The following is a 24886-nucleotide window of genomic DNA, read 5'->3' as shown; positions in this document are numbered from 1 at the left end:
TCTTTCTCATTCCCACCCCACAGCTCATGGCCTGATCTGGGGCCCCCTGTCTTCTGCCCTGATGTTTGACCCTGGCCTCCCACCTGGTGTTGCCCTCGCAGCCTTGCTTTCTTCCGAGGCATTCTTCACCTTCCAGTGGTGGTGGTCCTCCCCAAATACCTGTCTGGTGACCTTCATTTGTACCTACAGATCCGCAGGGAATTGTGAGGTACCCAGAACCCGGCCCCAGCCACGTAGGGATCATCGTGAACCGACCCCTGGGTTTACCTTCTGTTTGCTCTCTCTTTCCCTACGCCCTGCCGCCCGTTGTCCCATCAGGGAAAGCCACCTGTGGTAGAAGGGGGCAGGTGCCGTCCTCATGATCCCTTGCCTCTCGTGGGCCACCCCTCCCCTGCAGTGCCTCCTTCCTATGTGTCTCTGCACTAGGCATCCCTCACCAGACCAACTCCAGCCCTTCTCTGATACACCTGTCCACACGCAGAGACAGGAGCCCTTTGTCATGGCTCTGGAACGTCTCCTGTGCACACGGACTCTGTGAAGGACGCCTCTAAATGCAAAGCTGCCGGAGGAGCCCTCCCATCCTCCAAGCCCGAAAGGGTGTCTTACCCAGAGTCCCTACTCTATTGCATGTTTAATGAGGAGGAGAAAGGAATAGGCTGAATTTTTTGCGGTTTTACTTTCCTTTTATGGAGCTGCAGGTGATCTTGTGCCGATAAGGAAGGGTCAGGTGCGTCTCAGGGTTTCAAGTCATGGAAACAAAAGTAGCCGGGTGATTCGGGGACTCCACGCCGCTCACTCACCACATGTGATTCTCCCATTTGGTCCGCAGTAGAACAACACTTATAAAAACGAGTACATTAGATCTTCCTCTGGAATTTGGGAAAGCTTCTAGTTATGTCTCTTGGAGGAACTAAAATAGTGATTCTGGGGAAGATCTTTAGCTCTCTAGGGTTTTAAATAAATATTGTCTACGGGAGACCTGGACTCCTTTATGATATTGCCAAATTGTGGTGACACGTCTCTGGCTTCCTTCCAAAGGCAGGGAGTCTCCGGCCAACGACTTTGTGGTTGAGAAGACACAGCGACCATGTGTTGACACATGATGGCCTTTGTGATTCAAAAATCAGAGTGCAGATCACATTCGAATGTAGTCTTTATACATGTCAGATGTCAGGTTCAACGAAGGGTGTGGCTCAGAAGTAGGAATGTTTCCTCATCATTAAATCTACACGGAATTTGAGGAACAATTTGATAGTCTACTCACAGGTTTTGAGAAAATGTGGCAGGACCTCATTTAAAAATCTGTACTAATTTTGAGCAGTTTTTGGTTTTCCCCCCACAGTACTGAGCACACAAAACGAGGCACGTTGTCGTGTCTGTTCTCCTGAAATGCTCAGGATCTAGGGAAATTATTATCAACAACAGATCCTTTGAAGACTATAAATTTCCAGGTGACCTTTATCCAAAAATTATGGAAAGTTAGTTTGTCCACTGGGGATGCCGTAACTCAATACCATGAAGTAGGGAACTTAAACAACACACATCTATTTCCCATAGTCCTGGAGGCTGGGAGTCTGAGATCCAGGTGGGGCTGAGGCCAGGAGTATGAAATCCAGGTGGTGTTGAGGCTGGGAGTGTGAGATCCAGGCGGGGCTGAGGCTGGTTCCTCCTGAGGCCTCTCTCCTTGGCATGTAGACCCCGTGTTCTCTCTGTGTTCTCACATGGTCGTCCCTCTGTGCATATCTGTGTCCTCATCCCCTCTTCTTCTTCTTCTTTTTTTTTTCTTAAGATTTTATTTATTTGTTTGAGAGAGACAGCACAAGCAGGGGGAGAGGCAGAGGGAGAGTCCTATGGGATCAGGGTGTACTCTACTGACCTCATTATACCTTAATCCCTTCTTTAAAGACCCCATCTCCCAATACAGTCCCCATTCTGAGGTCCTAGGGCTAGGGCTTCAACATGTGAATTTTGGGGGGATATAATTCAGCTGTAACAGCTATTTAGTGACTTGCCCAGAGTAGATCTCTCAGAGCACGTGGATCTTACTATATTTCTAGCACTTGGTTTTTTCTGTGCATTCTCACTTCAGTGACCAGGTGTTGTCTAAACACTGGGTATAAGTTGAGCTAGTGAAATCAGGCTCTGGAAGTTCTCCGAACATAGCACGGAGAGCACACTGTATCCGGATGGGAGCCACGGGGTGTCCAGGGCCACATGAGGAAGGACACGTATTAGTGGGAAAAGACCATCAGTGAAAAATGTATTTAATCCCCCAGCTGTGCAGTTTGTCTTGTGAATGGAGGTCGCTTCACGCAACATCTGCTTCCCATACTATGTGGAAAGAGGGATCTTCCCATACTTTCTGGAAACATGCCCCAGGTTTTGCTTGCGTTTCTTGAGGTCACGTGGAACGCTGATGATTCCAGGTGTCAAGCTGAGCAATCATTACTTGGAGTGTGAAGTTGGAGTTGAGTGACTTGGCAAGTCCGCCGGTGCCATTATCCGAGTTCAACGTGGGAACTGCTCTTGTTGTATTTTTGTGAAGATGCTGGGGCATTCATTAAATGCACATTTGAGCACATGTTCTGTCGGGGATAAAGCTGTTCCGAAGGCCAGCTCAGCCCGTGGAGATAATTTTAGAAGAGCTGGGTAGGGGTGCAAAATCAGGATTTCTGTGGGACAGAGGCTTGGGGTCTGCCCAAACCCCAGTCCTCCCACATCTGTTCATTGCCCTTTGGGCATGTAGAAATTGCTGGTGTCCTGGAGTTGTTTGACCCCAAAACAGGGGTTCTCCACCTTGGCACTGTTGACCTCGGGGAACCAGATCATTCTCTGTGGTGGGGTTGCTCTGTGTAAGGTAGGAAAGTTAACAGCATCCCCGCGCTCCCCCTGATCAGGGCCAGTAGCATGCTATCCCCAGTGCTGACAACCAAAAATGTCTCTAGACATAGACAAAAAAACCTCTTAGGGGGTGAAATAGTCCACAGTTGCAGACCACTGCTAAAGAGCAATAGACAGATGATAGATAGTAATACATTGATAGATTTGATGGAAGGATGGAGAGGTACATGTACATGTATAGTGGATATGATGGTGGGATGGATGGATGGATGGATGGATGGATGGAAGGAAGGAACAAAGGAAGGAAGGCAGAGAAGGTAGATGGGTAGAACAGGTAGATGACAGATAGATAAATGATGTGTAGATAGCTATTTGATATAGATGATACAGACATGATAGGTAATAGGTACATAGATGATAGATATGGTAGATGTATGGATGGATAGATAAATAATGGATGGATGGATGATGGATGGATAGATAGACTGGATAGATAAGTAGATAGATAATAGGTAGGTAGATACAAACATACATATGTGAACAGATAGATAGATATAGAGAGAATCTCCTATGCTAAGGCAAGTCTTCCCCACTTCAGCACTGTTAACATCTGAGGCTGGAAGACTCTGATATGGGGCGTCCTGGGCACTGTAAGGTGCTGAGCAGCATCTCTGGTCTCCACCCGTCACATGCCAGTAGTGATCATTATGACAACCAAAAATATCTCCACATTGCTGAGTGTCCCCCGGGGGTTACCATCACCCTGTTGGGAACCGCTGCCCTTGGGAGATTGATTGCCACAAGCCCAGTTCACCACAAGGTGATGGGTAAGCCAGAAGTCTGGTTAGTCAGCATCCAGGAAGACAGAATTCTGGGGAGGGTTGATTCCCTGCACCATCAGTAGGCATCAGCAGATCTAATGGGAGCTGCAGTTTGTACGGGGCAGCCAGCCTGGTGAGACGCAACTCAAGGACATCAGCTTCATGCTAACCAGCTTTGTGCCACCATCTCTGCTTGGGGAGACACCTCGTGAGGACCAGACAGTGAGGCCAGGCTGGCCTGAGGCTGTCCCCTGGTCCTGCATGTGCAGGGAGCATGAGTTGTCTACTCCTGTGCTGACTCTCTGAGGTCCCCCACGTATCCTCCTCCTCCACCCTGGCTCAGGGTGTACTCCATTGGGGTTGTTAAAATGGCTTGTGTCTCTAAGTGCTCTTTCTGCAGTGCCGTGACGCTGCTCTAAAGTTAAGACATGATCGTGTGTCTCAACCCAGAACTCTTCGGTGACTCTCGATGACCATCTGAGGCAGGTCAGGGACTATAGGACACTTGTCTCCTGCCTGTTGCCAGCTTCGGCATGAGCAACCGTTGCAGCTCCACGCTCGCCATGTTCCCAGGGTGCGCTCACCATCCTCACCCTCCTGCCCCTTTCTCTGGCCAATGCTTGCTTCTAGAGTTCTCAAGTCTCCGGGGCAGAACAGTCTCACACCTTTCTCCTAGCTCACATGCTTGCTCCACCAAGAAGCTTCCAGCCACACCTGGCCTGGGTGGACGCCCACTGGGGGCCTTTCGTATCCCTACTGTGTACCACCTGCAACAATATGCCCCGGTGCCTGTATTTCAAATAGAATTCTAGTGAAATCGTTAAACCAGGTTAAACCAGGGAGAAACCCAAGTTAAACCTGGGAATAGCTTAAAAAGAGAAATAACTGGAGAGAAGTCAGTGGTCATATAAGAAATGCAGGGGGAAACTGCATGTTGCATGCTGGGTGATGGGCAGACTCCCCATACATGTGTGATCAAATAGAGAATTCAGTGTTATTCAATAGTTAATGGCTAGCTACCCACCTCCCACGTGCTGGGCTTCTTGCTGGGAGGTGAAGTTGCTGACGTCTGGCCCTCTTAAAGCTATCGAGGGAGCTGACCTGCATGCAGACAGACATAAGTAGTGGAGTTCCCATAGGGCGGCGAGTAGGGACACTGGGGCAAGGCTTGGTCATCCTCCTCCTGAGGAGCCCTGCACACTGACACATGGAGGGGAGCCTTCCCCAGACCCTCCTCTTCCGTCTCTCCTGTGAACATGCATCCTGCTTGCCTGTCTCCTGCTAGAACACAAACCCACAGAGTTAGGATCCCACTCTCTGTGCATAGAAAGGTGTCTGGCATATGGTAGGTGTTTAAGCTCAAGGATGTCAAGTGCGGGGATGGGGAGGGAGCATCCTGGGTACATTACACACCACGCTGCAGACAAAGAGAACAAAGAGACAGAGTTTCAGGAGCAGACTTCTGTGATTGTAGGGGCTGCCAAGTCTGAAGTCTGTGGGATTGGCCAGGTGGTTCGAAACTCAGGTAAGAGATTCAGTCTTGAATCTGAACTCTGCAGAACCACCGGCCAAGCTGCTGACTCAGGCACAATTTCTATATGGCAGTCAAATCCAGAGGCAAAATTCCCTCTTCCTTGGGAAACCTCACGTTTTTTTGTTCTTTTTTTTGTTTTTCCCCCAAAGATTTTATTTATTGAGAGAGAGCGGGAGCAACAGAGCACAAATTGGGATGGGGGGAAGAGGGGAAGGAAGAAGCAGACTCCTCACTGAGCAGGGAGTCTGACACGGGGCTCAATTCTAGCACCCCAGGATCATGACCTGAGCCGAAGGCAGACGCTCAACCGACTGAGCTGCCCAGGCGCCCACATTCTTTTCCTCTTAAAGCTGTCAACTGATTAGGTGAGGCCCACCCATATCATGGAGGGTCATGTACTTCTAAAGTCCATTGACGGTAGATGTTAATCACATCAAAAAAAAAAAAATGTCTTCACAGCATCATCGAGACTCTTGTTAGATCACATGTCTGGGCACCTCGCGGCGTTGATCCATAAAAGTAGCCATCACAAGGGGCAAAAGCAAGAAAGCTTGAGCAGAACACTGGAGCCATTCCTTGGTAGGGCATTTGAAGTGCCCACTGTGACGAGGGGTGGGGGGCAGCTCACCCAGGCTGGATAATGAAGCCGAACATGTTACCTGCAGCCACGGAATCCAGATCCTGAGCAGCATCGTGGCCAGAAACCCCATTGCACACTCCTGCTCCCGTCCCCAGCCTTCAGGAACCGTGCTTTCATGGAAGTTCGTGTGGATTCCCAAACCTTTGCTTGCACTTTCACGGGACTGGGGAGTTTTATCCTGCTCTGTTCTCCCAGAGGTTCCTCCGTTTTCCTTCCCTGAGTAGCATCTTTCAGGCCGCCTTTCATGCACCTCTGGGTGACAGGGGCTCATTCTTGTCACTGCCTTGTCTTGGACACCCTGTGCTCAGCTATGTACGTTGCCACCGCAATCTTCATCAAACCCTCTCTGTGCTGTTGGCTGGTCATTACCCATTGGCTCGGAGGGCCTGCAGGAGGCCAAGGACAAGTTCACCCTGGTGTCCCCCCGCACCTCTGCCCATGTCCCCCCACACCTCTGCCCACGTCCTCCCACACCTCTGCCCGTCCTCCTCCCAGGTCCTGCTTCACGTCTGCCTTCAGTGCCTCCCCCATCTTAGCCCTGTCTTATTTTTCGTTTCTCCTAACCATGCCGGGTTGGTTTTTGTTTTTCCAAGATGAGAAAATAGCACGTGTCTTCTGGATGCTTCTGACTGGTTGTTCCCATCGTTCTGAAGGACCTAGGGTGGTGTTTCTTCACCAGCGGCTTATTCCCCTTTTTCAGTATTCGGGTGTGTGCTTGCAAACTTTGGAGACGGAGTTTGTTTTCCTTGCAAGCAGCTGTTCCCACATGGCAGCCGCTCTTCAGGAAACGGGCACGTTGACCATTTCACTAGGGTGACCCCTACCCACCATCCCGCCCACGGTGTGACCAGGTGATGGACTTTCAAAGCAGAGCCTAGTGACTTTACCTTGTGTCTTGCCGGGTGGTGGTGGCTCTGAGCGGGGAGGACGTGGGACCACTATCACTGGCCGCCGAGCAGCGACATTTCGGATGGCACCTCTTGGCGTGCTCCAGGTGTGTTGTTCTGCCTGCCATGGGGCGGAATCAGTCAGGCTTCCAGTGCAGGTAATGACAGTCACAGGCGGTGATCTTGCTTTATCAGGGCCATTCTGGAAGCCTGCTTGTCATGCTGACATGATCTCCATCGGGGTGGGAAGGAATGCATCTCACACCTGCACAGCTCCATCCACCTTTACCTCTTCTTACTACGAACTTTGCCTGATGAAGTTGCTCCTTCTGGGTTTCTCAGCCTGGGCACTGCTGACATCTGGGGCTGGATTCCTCTGTGACATGGGGCATCCTGGGTGCTGTAGGATGCTGAGCAGCATGTCTGGTCGCTGCCCTTAGATGCCAGGATCTCGATCCTTTCCCAGTTGTGACCACCAACATAGCTCTGAGCATTTCCAGCTGTCCCCTAGGGGGACGGCTGCCCTGGCTGAAAAACCCAGCAGTGAAGACAGAGACACACACAGTAAGTGGGTGTGCGTGGGGTCCCGCTCTCTCTTTCTGGACACAGCCTCTGAGCCGGGAGCTCCATTACTGCGTCAGTGATGACTAGCCCGTGGACCCCACCATGGTCCCTAACCCGGTGCGCTTCATTGCATTCAAGCAGAGCCAGGCTAGCGCTGATGTTGCCTAAAGCAAAGATCTCTCTGTGTCCACCGGCTTGGGTCTGCTCTCCGTGTCCCTTAGTCCGCGGTTGGGTAGTTGGCAAAGCTGTTCCTCGTAGTCAAGGGGGAAAGAATACCGTGTTCTGACTTTCTCTCCACTTCTGTTCATTTGAAGCTTAAAAGCAAAAATGCTGACAATGTGTCTTTGAGTTTTGGGGCTCAGGGAGTGGCTGGGGTGGCGGCATCCATGCTAGTGGGCAGTGGGGAGAAGTGGGTGGGAAATGGCAGCCAGGGTGCCATGGGGGTGTGGGGCTGGGAATGCGTGAGCCTGGGCACATGTTTGCTGGCCTCCCTGTGCACTCGCCAGGAACAGGGGTTCCAGGAGGCACGAGGAGGAGGTCATGCTGTTCCCGGCTGGCACAGCAGTATATTTGGGGTGGTACATGCCCAGCAGGGTGGGCGGGAGGTGAAGTGGATGCCCTGAGACAGCTGTTTCTGGAGGGAGTGGGTGCACAGCCACCGGCTAGGGGCCGTCGGAGCCACTGAGGGTAGGCACGGGACCCTTGGGGACAGGAACCGGAGGACACCCTGGGGTGGGGGATGGAGCAAACCAAGCGCACCTTAGGGCAGATCTGGCTGTCACAGAGCCAAGTTGGAAAGTAGAAGGAATGTTCCAGAGCCTCAGGTTGCACGAAGAGGTGAGCAAGAACAGATAGGGTGACATCCATGGAAGGTCTCTCGTTTTCTTGTTTTAGGGGCAGAAGCCCTTCACTGCAGCATCAAGAGAAATTATGACAGACTCTTTAAATGAACGAGGCTTGATTTTTGAGTCAATCCATACCTTCGGTTAGGAGCCCTGCCACAGACTTTGCAAACAGAAAGTGGTCAGTGTCAGTGGCAGAAAGCACGGCTCTGAGCTGAGGTCAGGGGCAGGTGGGGCCCAGAGTTGGAACGTCCTGTGTGTTCCTTGTCATTGAAAACTACAGCCCATTTGTTTGCTCTTCGTAGGTTCACAACTTGAATACATTTAAAAATGTTAATTTTCTCATTGCAGTAAAATGCACCTAAACATCCAATTGGCCATTTTACCTATTTTTAAGTGCATAGCTCAGTGGCATTGGGCACATTCATGCTATTGTGCAACCATCCCCACCATCATCTCCAGAACTTTCCATCTTTCCAAACTGAAGCTCTGTCCCCATGAAGCAGTAACTCCCCGTCCCTGTCCCCCAGCCCCTGGCCCCATCATCTACTCTCTGTATGGACGAGACTCCTCTAGGGACCCCATGTATGTGAAATCAGGCAGGATTTGTCCTGTGTCTGGCTCATGTTACTCAGCACCATGTCTTCAGGGTCCATCCATATTGTAGCAAGTGCAGAACATCCTTTTCAAGGCTGAGTCTTATTCCATTCTGTGCATGGTCCACATGCTGTTTATCCATCCATCCATCCATCCACTTATCCATCCATCCATCCACTTATCCATCCATCCACCCACCCACCCATCAATCCACCCACCCACCCACCCATCAATCCACCCATCCATCCATTCCTCCATCCACCCATCCATCCATCCATTCCTCCATCCGTCCATCCATTCATCCATCCATCCATCCATCCATCCATCCATCCATCCACCCACCCATGCCTCTATCTACCCATCCATCCGTCCATCCATCCACCCACCTACCCACCCATCCATCAGTTCCTCCATCCATCCATCCATCCATCCATCCATCCATCCATCATCCATCCATCCATCCACCCACCCATCCAACCAACCCACCCATCCAACCAACCAACCATCCATCCATCCACGGACACTTGGATTGCTTCCACATTCTGGTTCTCATAAATAATGCTGCTAGGAACATGCAGTGTATGAGTGTCTGTCCGAGTCCCTGCTTTAACTGCTTGAGTGCATTTTCAGTCTTGAATTATATCTCCCTCCTATTCGTGGAGGGACTTTAGATTTTCTCTTTTTGGTTTTTCTTTTCTTCAGGTTGTCTCATTCAGGGCTTTCCTATCTTCTTCTCACTCTCCCTCATCACCAGGTCATCCCATAGACAGTCTGATATGGATCTGTGTGTCTTTAAAAGTGTGCATGAACACACAAACACACACGCACACAGGGTTTGGGCATCATTGCAGTATATTATACATACCCTTCCCTCTATTTCTGTCTTGCCTGCATGGGGATCCCTCATGGGGGGTTTTGGAGGACACATTTGGTATGTTGCTGTTGGGACAGGTGTGTGTGCTGGTCTGCATGTGCTCCAGAAATCCTGCTCTCCTCCACCAGTCCCACTTGCTCCTGGTCCGTCCTGCTCAGATACCTCCCAGACAGTTCAGAGTCCTTCTGTCCAAACATGAATTCTTGACCTTCCTCCTGGCCTCCTATCCCCAATCAGCTCTTCTTTCGACTTCCCCAAATGGCCCTTCCAGCCCCCCGGGTGCCATTTTTGATCTGCTTTTCTTTGCCTCTGTGCACGCTCCAGCCCAGGGTCCTGCCCTTTCCTGTTCTAAACCACACCAGATCCGTCAAGATCCGTCCAGTTCAGTGACATCTTCAGAGAAGCTACTGCGGCTCACCCACATCCCTCGCTTTCTTCTGAGCGTCCACTCCAGATACAGGCTAGGGCTTCCTTCTGATGTGAACACTGGCCTGCGCCATTCTTTGCTGTCAAATCCCATGGGAGGGGGAGGTTTCCTGTGTGCATACAATAGAATGCAAGCTCTTTGGTGTCTCGGTTTCCAACCTTCTTGGATGTCCCACCTCTAGCCTCTTGACCAGAGGTGCATCCTGCCTGTGGGTCTCTCCTTCCACCTGCTCTTGACTCCCTGCTGCCATCCTGTGTTTCCTATTTATGCTCAGTTCCCCAGCTAGCCCGCAAGGCTCAAGACCATCAGCAAAAGAACTGCCCTTTCCATTGTTGTGTATCCAGCTTGTTGCCTGGTATACACTGGGTCCTTGGTCAAAATTTACCCAGTAAGGGCGCCTGGGTGGCTCAATCGGTTAAGTGTCTGCTTTTGGCTCAGGTCATAATCCCAGGATCCTCAGCGGGCAGTCTGCTTCTCCCTGTACCTGCCCCCCACCACTCGTGATGTCTCTCTCTCTCTCTCTCTCTCTCTCGGATAAGTAAAATCTTAAAAAAGAATTTACCCAGTAAATGAAGCATAGAGCAAGTTGAGTATGGATGTGGATAGATTGTGTTTCGTGAGTTGTTGACCCATGGTGCTTGAGCAAGACTCCTAATACATACTGAACTTTAGATCCAGAAATGCCTCTTTTTCTCCTACCACTGGTGGCAAACCCACTTACATCCTTTTGCCCTTGCATTTTGTTGTTTATAGACTCCATGCAAGGGGCGGAGTCCTGCAAGGAATGGGAATGAATTAACCAGTGCATTGGCTGATGCCATTAGTCCTGTTTCTCATTTTCTAAACTCAGATTTTAATTCATTTATGGCCATCCAGACCCGTCCTCTCCGCCCACAAGCCCCAAGCGATGACTTACTGCTTATAAATGTTTTTGTAATAATAACGTCAGCATCTCCTTGAATATTTTGGTGCTTATTAATAATGCCCAACACATTACACATTCTCTCCATATAAGAGAAGTCTTATTCATGTAAATTTGAAGGAAAGATGTGTCCGTGGAATTTTTTTCCATAGGATATTTATTTGACTTGAAGACAGACAGGGAAACCTGGGCCCTCACGAATTTTTTTTTCATAGTCTCGGTTTTTGAGTCCTCATGGAGTACCTTTATTTGAAAGCCGTTACCTCTCAAGGGTGCTAGTGACCAATGGCACCTGAGTGTGATGTTGTTAGGTAGGATTGATAGCCCACTTAATATATATAGTGTCCTTTTTGGGTTGTTGTTGACGCTCTGTTGGATTTTATTGAGAGATTTGTGCAACAAATGTGCTACAAATGTATATCGGCCTAGTTCTCCCCACTCAGTCATTTGTGTGTGACATTTGTCACTGTGATATTGTGATTTTTAAGAAGAAATAGATGTTCGGTCTTTGTCCTTGGCACTGAGCTCTTAAAATCCTTGGAATTTCCTCAGTGATAAGAGTGACAAAGGTGGCTTTTGTTATGTGAATGAGGTGACTTTGGAAAACACCCTAGGGCAGGGCCTGGTTGCCTGGGGAACCAATCCTGTAATTGGAAGGTTGGAATTCTCGGTCCCACCCCAGATCTGCCAGGGGCCAGAGGGGCTGGAGGCTGAGTTAATCCCTAATGGCCAGTGATTTAAACAACCTGGCCTTCATGAAGAGCTTCCATGAAATCACAGAAGGACCCGGTTGGGGAGCTTCCAGGGTGGTGAGCTTGGGGAGATTTGGGGAGAGTGGCTCACTTGGAGAAGACACGGAAGCTTCCCAACACCTGGTCCTATGCGTCTCTGCCATCCGGCTGGTCCTGGGTTTTGTCTCTTTATAATAAACCAGTGATCCAGTGAGTAACATGTTTCCCTGAGCTCTGTGAGCCCCTCTGGCAGATTAATGGAACCCAAGGAGGAGAGTTTGGAACCTCTGACCTTAGAGTGGCTCGCTACCAGAAGCACGGGACCTGGACTTGTGACTGGCATCAGAAATGTGTGTGTTGGGGGAGTGTTGTAGGGCTGCACTCTTATCGTATGCGATCTCCTGTTGTAGCCAGTGACAGAATTGAGTTGAATTGTAGGACACCCAGCTGGAGTCACAGAATTGCTTGGTGGTGTGGGGAAAAGAACAACGCATGTTGGAATTGGGAGCAGAATGGTAGACACTAAGTGCCAGTTTTTATATATATAAACCTACCCGTGGATGAAATTCAACTCACCTGGAACCCGGGTGACAGACTCTGAGTTCGTCGACTCATTCCTTCTGCCCGAATCTCCTGGTCTCCACCCTTACTGTCTTGGGGGTTGACACATTCCACTTGGTTGATTAATCCCCAGAGTTCTCTTTCATTCCTTACAGGCTGACTCGCTTGGCTTGGCCCCGTTGTAATCTCCCCCATTGTGAATTATCTCCCCTGCCTTTGAAGGGTGAAACTAGGTTGCATTGCAACATGGTGGATGCATTGTTCTCAAGAGCTGAGAGGGAATCTGTGTAGATTATCATCCTGGCTGTGGATCAATAGGAGTGGCTATAGAATATAGCCAAAGAATGGGTGCATACCATTGATGAGTGTGCACGTGTGTCTGTGTGCGCGCGCATGCACGTTCTTAGGCATTTGAGTGGTAGGGAGACAGGATTCTGCATATTTTCCTACCTTTTCAATGAAATTCAACAAAACTGTGGAAAATGGTAGTGCTATGAGTTGGGTAGTTTTGTCCATTTGGGGTTGATTCAAGAGCTCCGTGCTGCCCCCAAATTCTGGAACACCAGGCGTTTTCTGGTGAGTTCTAGCTAAGTTAGGCACTCATCTTGTTCTGGAGAAATCTGGAACGTCACCAGCCTACAGAGAGGTTCATTCTACAAGTTCCCTACTCCGGTGTTGATCCTAGACCATATTTCCCCATCGGAATGGTGAAGTCGTTGTTGGATTCCAAGCTCCCCCATGAAAGCAGAGTGTGGCCACCATATACATTTGAAATACGGAGCAATTATATTGAAACATCATGGGAAGGGATGTTCTTACCATACTGATCAAGAAGTAGAGCATGTGGCCGAAAGGAAACACTCCTCTGGGCTTTAAATTAATGATAGAAAGAATGTGGCTGGTTGGGGTAGTCTGTGCCTCCACACTGCAAAACTTGAGCCTTCTGAGCTGCAAGAAGCGGGAAGGGGAAGCAGGACACAGATGCATAGCCTTCAGTAACTGAAAACAGGGACTTCCGGCAAGTCCCCGTGGTCACATCGCTGGTAGCAGCTCGGAGACAGGACAGCATTTGTGCAAAGCCCGTTTGTGGGTACGTGTCATTCGGAATGGCACCCTTATTGCAAAGGGTCTACATGTCCCCCCCCGTGCATTTCGTGAAAGCTTTTTGTACACATGACCCGTGTTTTGCTAATACCTGGAAACACCCTGAGTAGCAAACCAGACACTCTTTTTGAAATACTAGCAGAGTTTTTCATTTCTGTGATTGGGATTTTTTTCCTCTCTTCCGTCACATGTTTTCCTTTATTTGCCTTAACTCATACCGTCCTGACCACTGCATGTGCTTATCCCTTTGTGATTTTCCTTCGAGTTAGTCTTCATGTTGTGGCAACCTATCTCCCCCCATTTTACTTTATTTCATTGGAATGGCCCATCCCGGCAGGTGAGACCCTCCGGTAGAGCAGGTGTCCTGAGCATCCTCCCGAAGGGATGGCCTGTTCTCTGGGCATAATTGTATTTGTGGTGAAGCCCAGATGGATGCAGCTCACGGGGAGACAGCTCTGAAGGGAAGCACCATGTTGTCCTGATCACAGAAGATGCAAGCGGGAGCCTTGCAGTATTAACACCATAGCATGGCCATGGTTAACACCGTCCTGTACGACCCCCATCCTGGCAGGGTGGCTTTTACTGGGGGACGTCTCTTACTGCTGATTATATCATGCACATACTTGTGTACTTGCTGCGTCCTCTCAAAAATGCAGAGCATAGTTCCAAAGCTTGTTTCTCTTCTTCCCACGTCTCCTCTATGAGAAAATATTCTTCCTCCATCACCGTTGATCTCCCTACAATGTGTTTTTTATTGTTTCCTTTTGTCAGGACTTCTCCTCGGAAACAGACAGACCTGGCGTCTTCTGTCATCCCCCCTCCCCCACCTCTCCTTCTAGTAATAGAATGCCTTTGTAAGGAGGATGCGCCTCTTCTGACTCTCTCGGACATTTTTAATGGCCACCTTACCCTGGCAGGTGTTTGCGAGGCAGTCCGTTCATTTACTGTTACGTTTCCAGTCTCAATTACAGGGCCAGCTGGCCGAACCAGGTGTGATCCCCGAAAATGTGTCCACTGTGCATGAATTTGCTTGGGCTGTAAGAATCCCACAGACTGAAGGGCTTAAACAACACGCATTTATTTCCCATAGTCCTGGAGGCTGGGAGTCTGAGATCCAGGCGGGGCCGAGGGCTGGTTCCTCCTGAGACCTTCCTCCCTGGTGTGTAGATCCCATGTTCTGCCCATGTCCTCACGTGGTCGTCTGTGTGTGTCTGTGTCCTCATCTCCTCTTCTTATAAGGACCCCAGGCCTATGGGATCAGAGCCCACTCTAGTGACCTCATTATACCTTAATGTCCTGTTCAAAGACCTTATTCCCTCACATGTTCCCATTCTGAAGTCCTGGGGGCTAGGGCTTCCACGTATAACTTTGGCGGACACAATTCAGCCTGTTGGCCAAGATTTTTTTTTAAGATTTTATTTATTTGAGAGAGAGAGAGAGCATGAGCTGGGTGGATGGGGCAGAGGGAGAAGCAGGCTTCCTGCTGAGCAGGGAGCCCAGCACAGGGCTCCATCCCAGGACCCTGAGATCATGACCTGAGCCGAAGGCAGACGCTTCACCGACGGAGCCCCCCAGGTGCCCCCTTACGTTTTATTGGTGCCATATCTTAACATCCACGTCTAGCAGATTTTCACACCTGCCCACCCACCTGCGTATTGTAGCATCCATTCCTCGGCATGAATAGCCTCCCGTCGACGTAGACGACATCCTTCCTGTCCGTCCGTGCCCCGCACCGCAGCAGGTGTCTGGCGCTGACCTTCGTTGGCGGGGACCCGCGGCGCTGCGCTCACTCCCGTGCTGCCCTCCTGCAGGTTCTGGACGTGTCACGACGAGCGCTTCCTCTACATGCTGATGGAGTTCGTGCCGGGCGGCGAGCTGTTCAGCTACCTGCGTAACCGGGGCCGCTTCTCCAGCACCACGGGGCTGTTCTACTCCGCGGAGATCGTCTGCGCCATCGAGTACCTGCACTCCAGGGAGATCGTCTACAGGGACTTGAAGCCGGAAAACATACTGCTGGACCGGGAGGGTCACATCAAGCTCACCGACTTCGGCTTCGCCAAGAAGCTGGTGGACAAGTAAGTGGCCGCGGTCACCCGTGGCCGCGTCCGGCAGCCGCCACGCTCCTCCCCGCTCCCGCGAGTTCGGTTGTGTTGGGATTCCACATGGAAGGGACCCCGCGTGCCGTGATGGTGTTTCTCCTGTGCCCGGCTTACCTTCCTCGGCATAGTGGCCTCAGGGTCCATCCGCGGTGTCGCCAGTGGCGGGGTGTCCTTTTTCAGGGCGAATTGTAGCCCATTGTGCGTGGAGACCACGTTTCCTTTGTCCGTTCATGTGTGGGTGGACACTTAGGTTGCTTCCATGTCGTGGTGCTGTAAATAATACTGCAGTGAGCAGGAGGGTTCAAGGATGTCTTTAAGGCACTGTTCTCATTTTCTTCACATAAATACCCAGATGTGCAGTTACCGGGTCGTAGGGTAGCTCCATTTTTAACTTTCTGAGGACCCTCCGCGCCCTCCTCCACAGGGGCTGCCCCGGCTTGCATTCCCACCAACAGTGCACGACTGCTCCCCTTTCTCCGCATCCTCGCCAGCGCCTGTCTTGCCTCTTTGATATTAGCCATCGGCAGATACGCAGTGCTGTATCTCAGATGACTCATTCTTTTTATCAGAAGTATACAGTTGTGCATACTGTGTGTCAAGGAGCTCCCCGCCCCCCCCGCCCCCAGCTCATTTCCACTCTCAGCAGAAGACCGCTTTCAACACTCGGGTTGGCTTGTTCTGTTTTTCTGGTCCAGCTCCTGGGATAGCTTCCAAAATTTTGATCCTGCTGTCCGCTTGCCCCTTCTGAAACCTCATGTATTACGCTTTCTTTTTTTTTAAGATTTTATTCATTTGGGAGAGGGAGAGAGACAGCACGAGCTGGGCGGGGAGGGGCAGAGGTGGAGGGAGAAGCAGGCTGCCCGCTGAGCAGGGAGCCCGATGTGGGGCTCGATCCTGGGACCCTAAAATCATGACCTGAGCCGAAGGCAGACGCTTAACCCACTGAGCCACCCGGACGCCCCATGCTTTGCACTTTTTAAAAACCCCTTCCTGTCATTCCTCATTGCCTTTTGGGAGGGAGCAGAGGTGCATATGATCACTTCACCATCTTTGACAAGAAGAGATTATGCACGAGGTCATCTTGGGGTCGTTTTAAAATACTTCCCTATCTTGCTTTTTGTTTCTGAAGACTAACGAAACAGCGAAAAAGTCCTCTTGCTGAACAAGCAGATTATCATCTGTTTCAGTGTTTTTCTGTGTAAATGAAAGCCCACAGATCTGTATGTCCGCTGAATTCTGTAACGTCGATTTCTAACACTGGGCTCACCGGAACAAACGTCATTTCAGCATCATTAGCACCGACGTTGATCTCATCACGACTAGTCCTGTAAAATGAAACCTTAACGTAGTCGGGCGTACAATGTCTTCTTCGCGTACTTCGCCCAATGATCCAGACTGCCCCATGCCGCTGGGAAAACATTTACAGCAAATGTGTGCAATTATAGAATATGTAACGTATACACGTACAAATTCCACTTCAGTGAGGCTGATGTACTTGCAAAGCTGGTTATTTCGCTGTGTTTATCCCCCCTACTAAAACGTTGAGCTTTCTTTGCTATATTCCCCAGTTGGCTCATTGGTCGCTTGGTACAATTAGGCGTGGAAGAGAGTCACAGACCCAGAGATGGAGGGAGACAGGGCTGTCTTTTGCTGATACCATCACACCTACAGTCCTAAAATATTCCACGGAGAAGGGTCAAGGTGTATGTTTTGTTCCCCTGGACACCTCATGTAGGATTTAAATTCTTCAAGAAGCCTCGTTTTATTTATTTATTTATTTATTTAAATATTTTATTTATTTATTTGATAGAGACACAGCGAGAGAGAGAACACAAGCAGGGGGAGTGGGAGAGGGGGAAGCAGGCTCCCCGCCGAGCAGGGAGCCCGATGCGGGGCTCGATCCCAGGACCCTGGGATCATGACCTGAGCCAAAGGCAGTCGCTCAACGACGGAGCCACCCAAGCGCCCCAAGAAGCCTTGTTTTAAAAAAGTAAAAATTTTGGGGCGCCTGGCCGGCTCCGTCGGTAGAGCGTGCAGCTCATCACAGGGTTGTGAGTTCGAGTCCCACGTTGGGCATACAGCGTACCTAAAAATAAAATCTTTAGAAAAGAAAGTAGAAATTGAGTAAGATAGCCTGTTTAATTCGGTATATCTCAAATACAAGTATTTCAACGTATAATCAGTGCAAAAATTGAGAGGATTTACATGAATTTCTGCTGCTAAGTTTTTGAAATCCCTTGTGCATTTTATCAGGGTGGCGCATCCCAATTAGGGTACTATATTTTCATCAGAAATACTTGATCTTTATTTAACGTCCAAAACATTTACAGTTGGAAAAATAAGATTCACATGCCCAGGCTCTCCAAAAACACCGGGAACTTTCTCAGTAACTGCATCGAGTATTGCTTTTTATTTTTTTTATTTTTTCTATTTTTTATTTTTTTATTTTTTTAAAGATTTTATTTATTTATTTGAGAGAGAGAGAATGAGAGACAGAGAGCATGAGAGGGAGGAGGGTCAGAGGGAGAAGCAGGCTCCCCGCTGAGCAGGGAGCCCGATGCGGGACTCGATCCAGGGACCCCAGGATCATGACCTGAGCTGAAGGCAGTCGCTTAACCAACTGAGCCACCCAGGCGCCCCTCGAGTATTGCTTTTTAAATTTAATTTTAAATTAAAAGATTAAAATCTTAATTCCTTAGTACATTTTAAGTGCTCCTGAAGTACATGGGGCTGGTGGCCCCATACTGGACAGGCCGATCTAGAAAACACACTGTTAGGGACACCAGGCTGGCTCAGTCCGTGGAGCTTGGGACTCTTGATCTCGGGGTTGTGAGTTCGAGCCCCACACTGGGTGTAGAGATTATTTAAATAAAAATAAAACTTTGAGGGGTTCCTGGGTGACTCAGTGGGTTAAGCATCTGACTCTTGATCTCAGCGTGGGTCTTGGTCTCAGGCTTGTCAGTTCAAGCCCCACACTGGGTGTAGAGATTCCTTAAAAATAAAAACTCAGGAAAAGATACATTGATGACGTGGGGTTGGCTAAGGTGATAATTATATTTCTTCGTGTTATGGAAACAGCTGCATTTATGAGAAACTTGATTGTGCGGGGGAGCAGTTTTACATTAAATGACTCATCTCTGACGGTTTTTAAGAAAGCGGCCATCCTGGGAACACTTTGTGATGCAGTTAAATTCAATCTGATTTTCCCCTATAGGATTTCATCTATTACCTTTCTAAGAGGAAAGCACATAAAAATGAAGTGCTTTTCCATAACCTTATGAACAAAGACCTTCTTAACACAGGATAATTGGTTTATAACGTTGAGGGTGCCCCCTATTGGCAGCACGTGATATATGGTACATATATGTCTCTTTTTTTTTTTTTATAGTCATTTTATTTGGAAGTCTGATTCAAACCCACCAGATGTGAAATATTTCACAAATTAGCTTGATGATAAGTTTGGCGAGCAGTAAATCCAGTATGTGCATTTAAGAGTAAATGCATGATGGTGGCTTTGTACATAACATCAAACAATTAATTTACTTAAGATGTTGAACTTTGGGCCACCTGGGTGGCTCAGTCGGTGAAGCGTCTGCCTTTGGCTTAGGTCATGATCCCAGGGTCCTAGGATGGATGGAGCCCTAAGTCAGGCTCCCTGTTCAGCCGGGAGCCTGCTTCTCCCTCTGCCTCTCCCCCTGCCTGTGCTTTCTCTCTCTCTCTCTCAAATAAATAAAATCTTGGGGGGAAAAAAAAGACGTTGAATTTGGAAGATAAGGCTTCATTACCATCTTGATATATTGCTTTTTAAAGGAAATTTTCATTTATTTTATTTTTGGATATATTGCTTTTAGTCATGGACTTTGTCAATTGCAAAAACATTTTTCTCGCTTCTTTCTGTGTGTTTTTCTCGGTTTGCTTGATGAGGTCTCTCCCTTCTGACCCAGCCCTGGAGACGTGATGCTCATGGGCACGTAGGCATGGCCACCCTTCCCGTTCAGGATTCCGACAAGTGACAGTACTTTTACATAAACATGGAAAGAAACGTCCCCAGGGATCACTACAAAAGACATGGAACCAAACAGAGCTTCATCTCCAGTAATATTTTTGAACACGTAATTGAGAAAAGCATGTTTCTCCTTTTTTTTTTTTTACAGCATGGGATACAACATGGTTAAATATAATTCGATGTTCTTCCCTCTACCAATTGTATTCTCATTTGTTCATGGTAACTCTGAGTCTCAGGCTTTCCCTAGGTTCTCAATAATGGATGGATTTTTCCTCTTGTACCATAATCTTACAGAACTCTTGTTTAATTACAGTGATAGTTCTTTTTTCGTACAAAAGTCTTCGGCATGCACACTTGCTGTTATGCAGGTAGGCTGCCTAACAGAATAAGGGACACACTAGGATTATTTTTCATTCTCTAAAATGATTAAAACAAAAGTGCCGATACATTTAATTTAGTTATTCTGTTGTAGTTTTTTTTTTTTTTTTTAAGATTTTATTTATTTGACAGAGAGAGGGAACACAAGCGGGGGGAGCGGGAGAGGAAGAAGCAGGTCTCCCACGGAGCAGGGAGCCCAATGCGGGGCTCGATCCCAGGACCCTGGGATCATGACCTGGGCCGAAGGCAGACGCTTAACGACTGAGCCACCCAGGTGCCCCTCTGTTGTAGTTTTTAAAATTTAGATGTGACATTGAGCGCTATCCTTTGGATTTTCATGCCCGGCCTCTTGGCTGGGATAAATGACATTGTACCTAATCTTTGACGATTGTTACTTAACGTTCTCAAACATCCACAAAAGCAGAGAGAGTAGTTAACCTTAAATCCTGTGTGCCCATCACACAGATTCAGTAGGCATCAAAGCCTTGCCACCTTATTTGACTTTTTACCTCTCCCACGTTTTCATTCCTTATATTATTTTAAAACAAGTGCTCACCGTGCTTTCTGTAATGGATAATGACTTAAAAAGAATAGCATCAGTGCCATGATCACATCTTAGAGAACAAAAGAAAAAATTCCTTAGGAGCATCTAACTCCCCGTCAATATTCAGATTTCCCCCACATCTCAGAAATGTCTTTTTCTTCCCCGTAAACAGGATCTGACCAAGGTTTCTACATTGCATTTGGCTGTTTTGTCTCTTAGCTCCATTAAATCCATAAATTTCCCATTTCACCTCCCCCTCTCCCCCAACTCATACCATTTATTTGTGAAATAACCCGGGGTAAGCCCCATCGGAAGCCCCGTGATCTAGATTGGGTGGGTTGCTTCTTCATGGTGTCCTTTGCCTTGTTCCTCTGTCCCCTTTGTTTCTTGTGAGCTGGTGGTTAGATCTTTGAACTGGATTAAATTCAGGCTCATTGGATCCTCACTTCTGTTCCTTCCTTTCTTTTTGGCTTTGGAGAAACATGGTGCTGGATTTTTTGTTATTGTTGCTTTTGCCTGGTAGCAAGAAGCATACAGTAGGTGCTTGTCCTTGCATACATGGGTCCAAGTGTTCCCTGCCTGGCCTCCCTTCCCACGGTCCACTCTGTCACCGTCACCGTGTAACCTGTGGGCTTAGGGCCCACCAGGGGCGCTGCTTGCTCCCCCATTCTGTGAGAAATGACAAAATGCTGATGCTCTCTCTTGGTCAGTCTTTCTGCATTTCTCAGGTGGAGTTCTTCTGTAAAGAGCCCCTTTCCCTCATCAGCCACCTTCAAATACCATCCTTCATGAGAGCAGGCAGGCAGTCCATCATTCATTCAGTTCATTTAAGGGTTTCCAGAATCATGACCTGGGCCCTTAGTGACCTCAGATGGGGCCATTGCATTTTTTTAATGCTACCACTCAGAAGACACATGATCTCATGTGTTTTTAATTCAAAGCAGTCCTTTTGTTTTTTTTTCCTCTGTGCTTGAATTGCCCTCCTCTTAATAGGCAGTGACCACATAATGGGCTCAGACTCTCCTTTTGAGCAGATGAAAATGCTTTTGATCTAGACAGGTGGTGGTCGCACAACATTCTGAATGTACCAAATGCCACAAAATGGCTTGCTTTAAAATGGCAAATTTGGGGGTGCCTGGCTGGCTCAGTTGGAAGAGCGCAACTCTTTTTTTTTTTTTTCTTAAGATTTTATTTATTTATTTGAGAGAGAGAGAATGAGAGACAGAGAGCAGGAGAGGGAGGAGGGTTACAGGGAGAAGTAGCCTCCCTGCTGAGCAGAGAGCCCGATGTGGGACTCGATCCTGGGACTCCGGGATCATGACCTGAGCCGAAGGCAGTCGCTCAACCAACTGAGCCACCCAGGCGCCCTGGAAGAGCGCAACTCTTGATCTCAGGGATTGTGAGTTCGAGACCCACGTTGGATGTAGAGATTACTAAAAAAATAAACTTAAAAAATTAATAAAATGGCAGATTTTACGTTTCATGAATTTTGCCTCAATTAAAAAAGCAACAACAGTCCCATCTTTGTAGGAGCCCCTTCAAGCTGCCACCTCTACCTTTTTGTCAGTATCCCATTGGCTTTGAGAACGACCTTGCTTTCATTGACTAGAGGAGCCCTACGTGTCTCCTCTCTACCCTGGAGTCAGCCAGTTCTTTAAGGAACTCTGGACACTGTTGGTGGGAAATGGTATTTAAAGACCCCTCAAGGGGTGCCGTTTGCTGTGGGGGTTTCATTGCTTCTAAGAATTCTTGGGGGACAGAATTAAAGAACGCATTTTCATTTTAAAGAGAAAAGCAAACGCTGAGTCCAAACTTTACTAGTTGATATTTAAGACCATGGGTTTTTACTTAGTTTTTATGACTTTTTCTTGTACCTCTTTGCTTACCCTGAAACTCTCACCTACCCACTGCATTTATTCACAGAAGCAAGTCCTTGCAGTAACGCACACAGCTGACCTTGGTGCGCGACCCTGTAGTGGAAATGTTCCGGCCCAAGATGTGGGTCAAAATGTTTTAATCCCTTTGTTAGGCAGCTAGCCAGAGAACCAAGCCAAGTTAAGTCGTGGAACTGGCGAGGGCCTTTGATTCATGGAAACGAAAACCAAAGCTATAAAAGATTGAGGGTTAGATGAGAACCAGGCTTTGAAATCCATCCCTCTCTCTAATTCTTTCCCCTACACCAGGGCTCAGCAAACAACAGCCCATGGGATCTGGCCCACCACTTGTGTTTTCTAAATAAAGTTTTATTAGAACACACTCACATAGTTTGTTTACGTCTTGTCTACAGCTGCTCTCAGGCTACAGGAGGAGAGTTCTGTGTCTGACACAGAGACCAGATGGCCAGAGACAATAGGTGCATGTGGCTGTGTGCCAATAAAACTTTATTTGTAAAGTAAGTGAGGGGCTTGGGAGTAAATAGAGCAAGAGAGTGACACTTGACAATGCATACCATTTTTAAAAGTTTTTAATTTAAATTCAATTTAGTTAACATATAGTGATTATTAGTTTCAGAGGTAGAATTTAGTGATTCATCCATTGCATATAACACCCGGTGCTCATCACATCATGTGTCCTCCAAATGTCCATCACCCCATTACCCTATCTCCCACCCACCTCCACTCCAGCAACCCTCAGTTTGTGTCCTAGAGTTAAGAATCTCTTATGGTTTGTCTCCCTCTCTGATTTTGTCTTATTTTTCCTTCCCTTCCCCTATGTTCATCTGTTTTGCTTCTTAAATTCTACATACAAGTGAAATCATGGTATTTTTCTTTCTCAGATTGATGTTTTTCGCTTAGCATACTACCCTCTAGTTCCATCCACGTTGTTGCAAATGGCAAGATTTCATTCTTTCTGATGGCTGAGTAATACTCCATTGTGTGTATATATATCACATCTTCTTTATCCATTTATCTGTTGATGGACATCTTGCCATAGTTTGGCTATTATGGACAGCAGTGCATACCTTTTATTTTTATTTATTTATTTAAGATTTTATTTATTTGTTAGAGAGCACACAAGCAGGGGGAATGGCAGGCAGAGGGAGAAGCAGGCTCCCCGCTGAGCACAGAGCCCGATGGGGGACTCGATCCCAGGACCCTGGGATCATGACCTGAGCTGAAGGCAGATGCCCAACCGACCGAGCCACCCAGGCATCCCAGTGCATACCTTTTAATACCAATTTAGTTTCTGCGCAATGAAAATATGTTACCTATTCAGTATATTCACCATCTGGCCATTTCCAGATGCAGTTTGCTTAACCCCCCCCCGAACCAGACCGTGTGCTGTGTGAACTGGTTAAAACCGACCAGAAGGTATATTCATACCATGGATGGTCATTCAGCCACGAAAAGTAACAAAACCCCATCAGTGAACCCTGAAAGCAATTATCCCGAGTGAAAGAAGCCAGACGGAAAAGGCCACATATTGAGGTACCTCGTGTTGTCATATGGTAGAGCCCGAAGATAGAGTAATAGATGGAGCTGGATCCATGTCACCATACCGTCCTGAGTGGGAGATGACTTGCCCATATTCCCACAACTGCCAAGTGATGGTACCTTGTGACTTCCAGGTCACATTTCTTTCTGTTACCGTCAGCCTCTGTTACTGGGCGCATCACAGAGCGGGGATGAGGAGTGAAGAGGGGAGATGTGGGGATACTTGCCGCTATTGGACCGTGATACTATTAGGCTGGTCAGCTTGGGTGTGTTATTGCCTCTGCATGCCTTGCTTTGCTCGTCTGAGAAGTGAGAATTGTTCTTACTCTAGGATTGTTGCTAAGAATGGGTGGGTCTGCTAATTGGAAAGTACATCCTTAGAACAGTTCCTGGCACATCGTAAGCTTTGAGTAGACATAAGGTGCTTCTGACTTTATTATCTCCATCATCAGTATCCCCATCATCACCACCATCACCACCTTCACCATCATCATCATCACCATCCTCATCACCACCACCACCACCACCATCACCTTCACCATCATCATCACCATCCTCATCACCACCACCACCATCACCTTCACCATCATCATCATCACCATCCTCATCACCACCACCACCACCATCATATCACCGTCACCATCATTGCTATGGACTGAATTATGTCCCTCCAAAATTCATGTGTTGAAGCTTTAACCCTCCCAAGGCAACTGTATTTAGAGATAGTGCTTTTAGGAGGTAATTGAGGTTCAGTGAGGTCAGGAGAGTGGGGTCCTAATCTGATAGGATTGACAGCCTTACAGGAGATTGATTTGTCACAGCTCTGGAGGCTGGAAGTCCAAGCTCAGGGTGCCGGGCAACTTGGTTCCTGGTGAGGACTCTTGCTGGCTTTTACATGGCTGTCTACTCACTGTGTCCTCACATGGTGGAGAGAGATCTCTTGGTCTCTCCCTCTTCTTACAAGGACACCAGTTACTGAGTTAGTTCATCTTGATCCAACAATATGACATCATCTTAACTTGATTACATCTGCAAGACCCTATTTCCAAATAAGATCACATTCACAGACTCTGGGGTTTA

General features: G+C 48.1%; 1 protein-coding gene across 1 annotated transcript in view; it reads left to right on the top strand.

Moving 5' to 3' along the window:
* Window positions 1–24886, top strand: part of PRKX (protein kinase X-linked) — a 77782-nt gene that overhangs the window by 30081 nt on the left and 22815 nt on the right. The window contains exon 3 of the mRNA XM_035029671.1: window positions 15157–15420. Coding sequence (XP_034885562.1) covers window positions 15157–15420 — 264 coding nt within the window. The remainder of the gene's footprint in view (window positions 1–15156; window positions 15421–24886) is intronic.

The sequence above is a fragment of the Mirounga leonina genome, unplaced genomic scaffold, assembly GCF_011800145.1.
Source record: "Mirounga leonina isolate KUSES-001 unplaced genomic scaffold, KU_Mleo_1.0 Mir_268, whole genome shotgun sequence".
Taxonomy (NCBI): domain Eukaryota; kingdom Metazoa; phylum Chordata; class Mammalia; order Carnivora; family Phocidae; genus Mirounga; species Mirounga leonina.
This window is presented reverse-complemented; position numbering and strand designations above follow the sequence as displayed.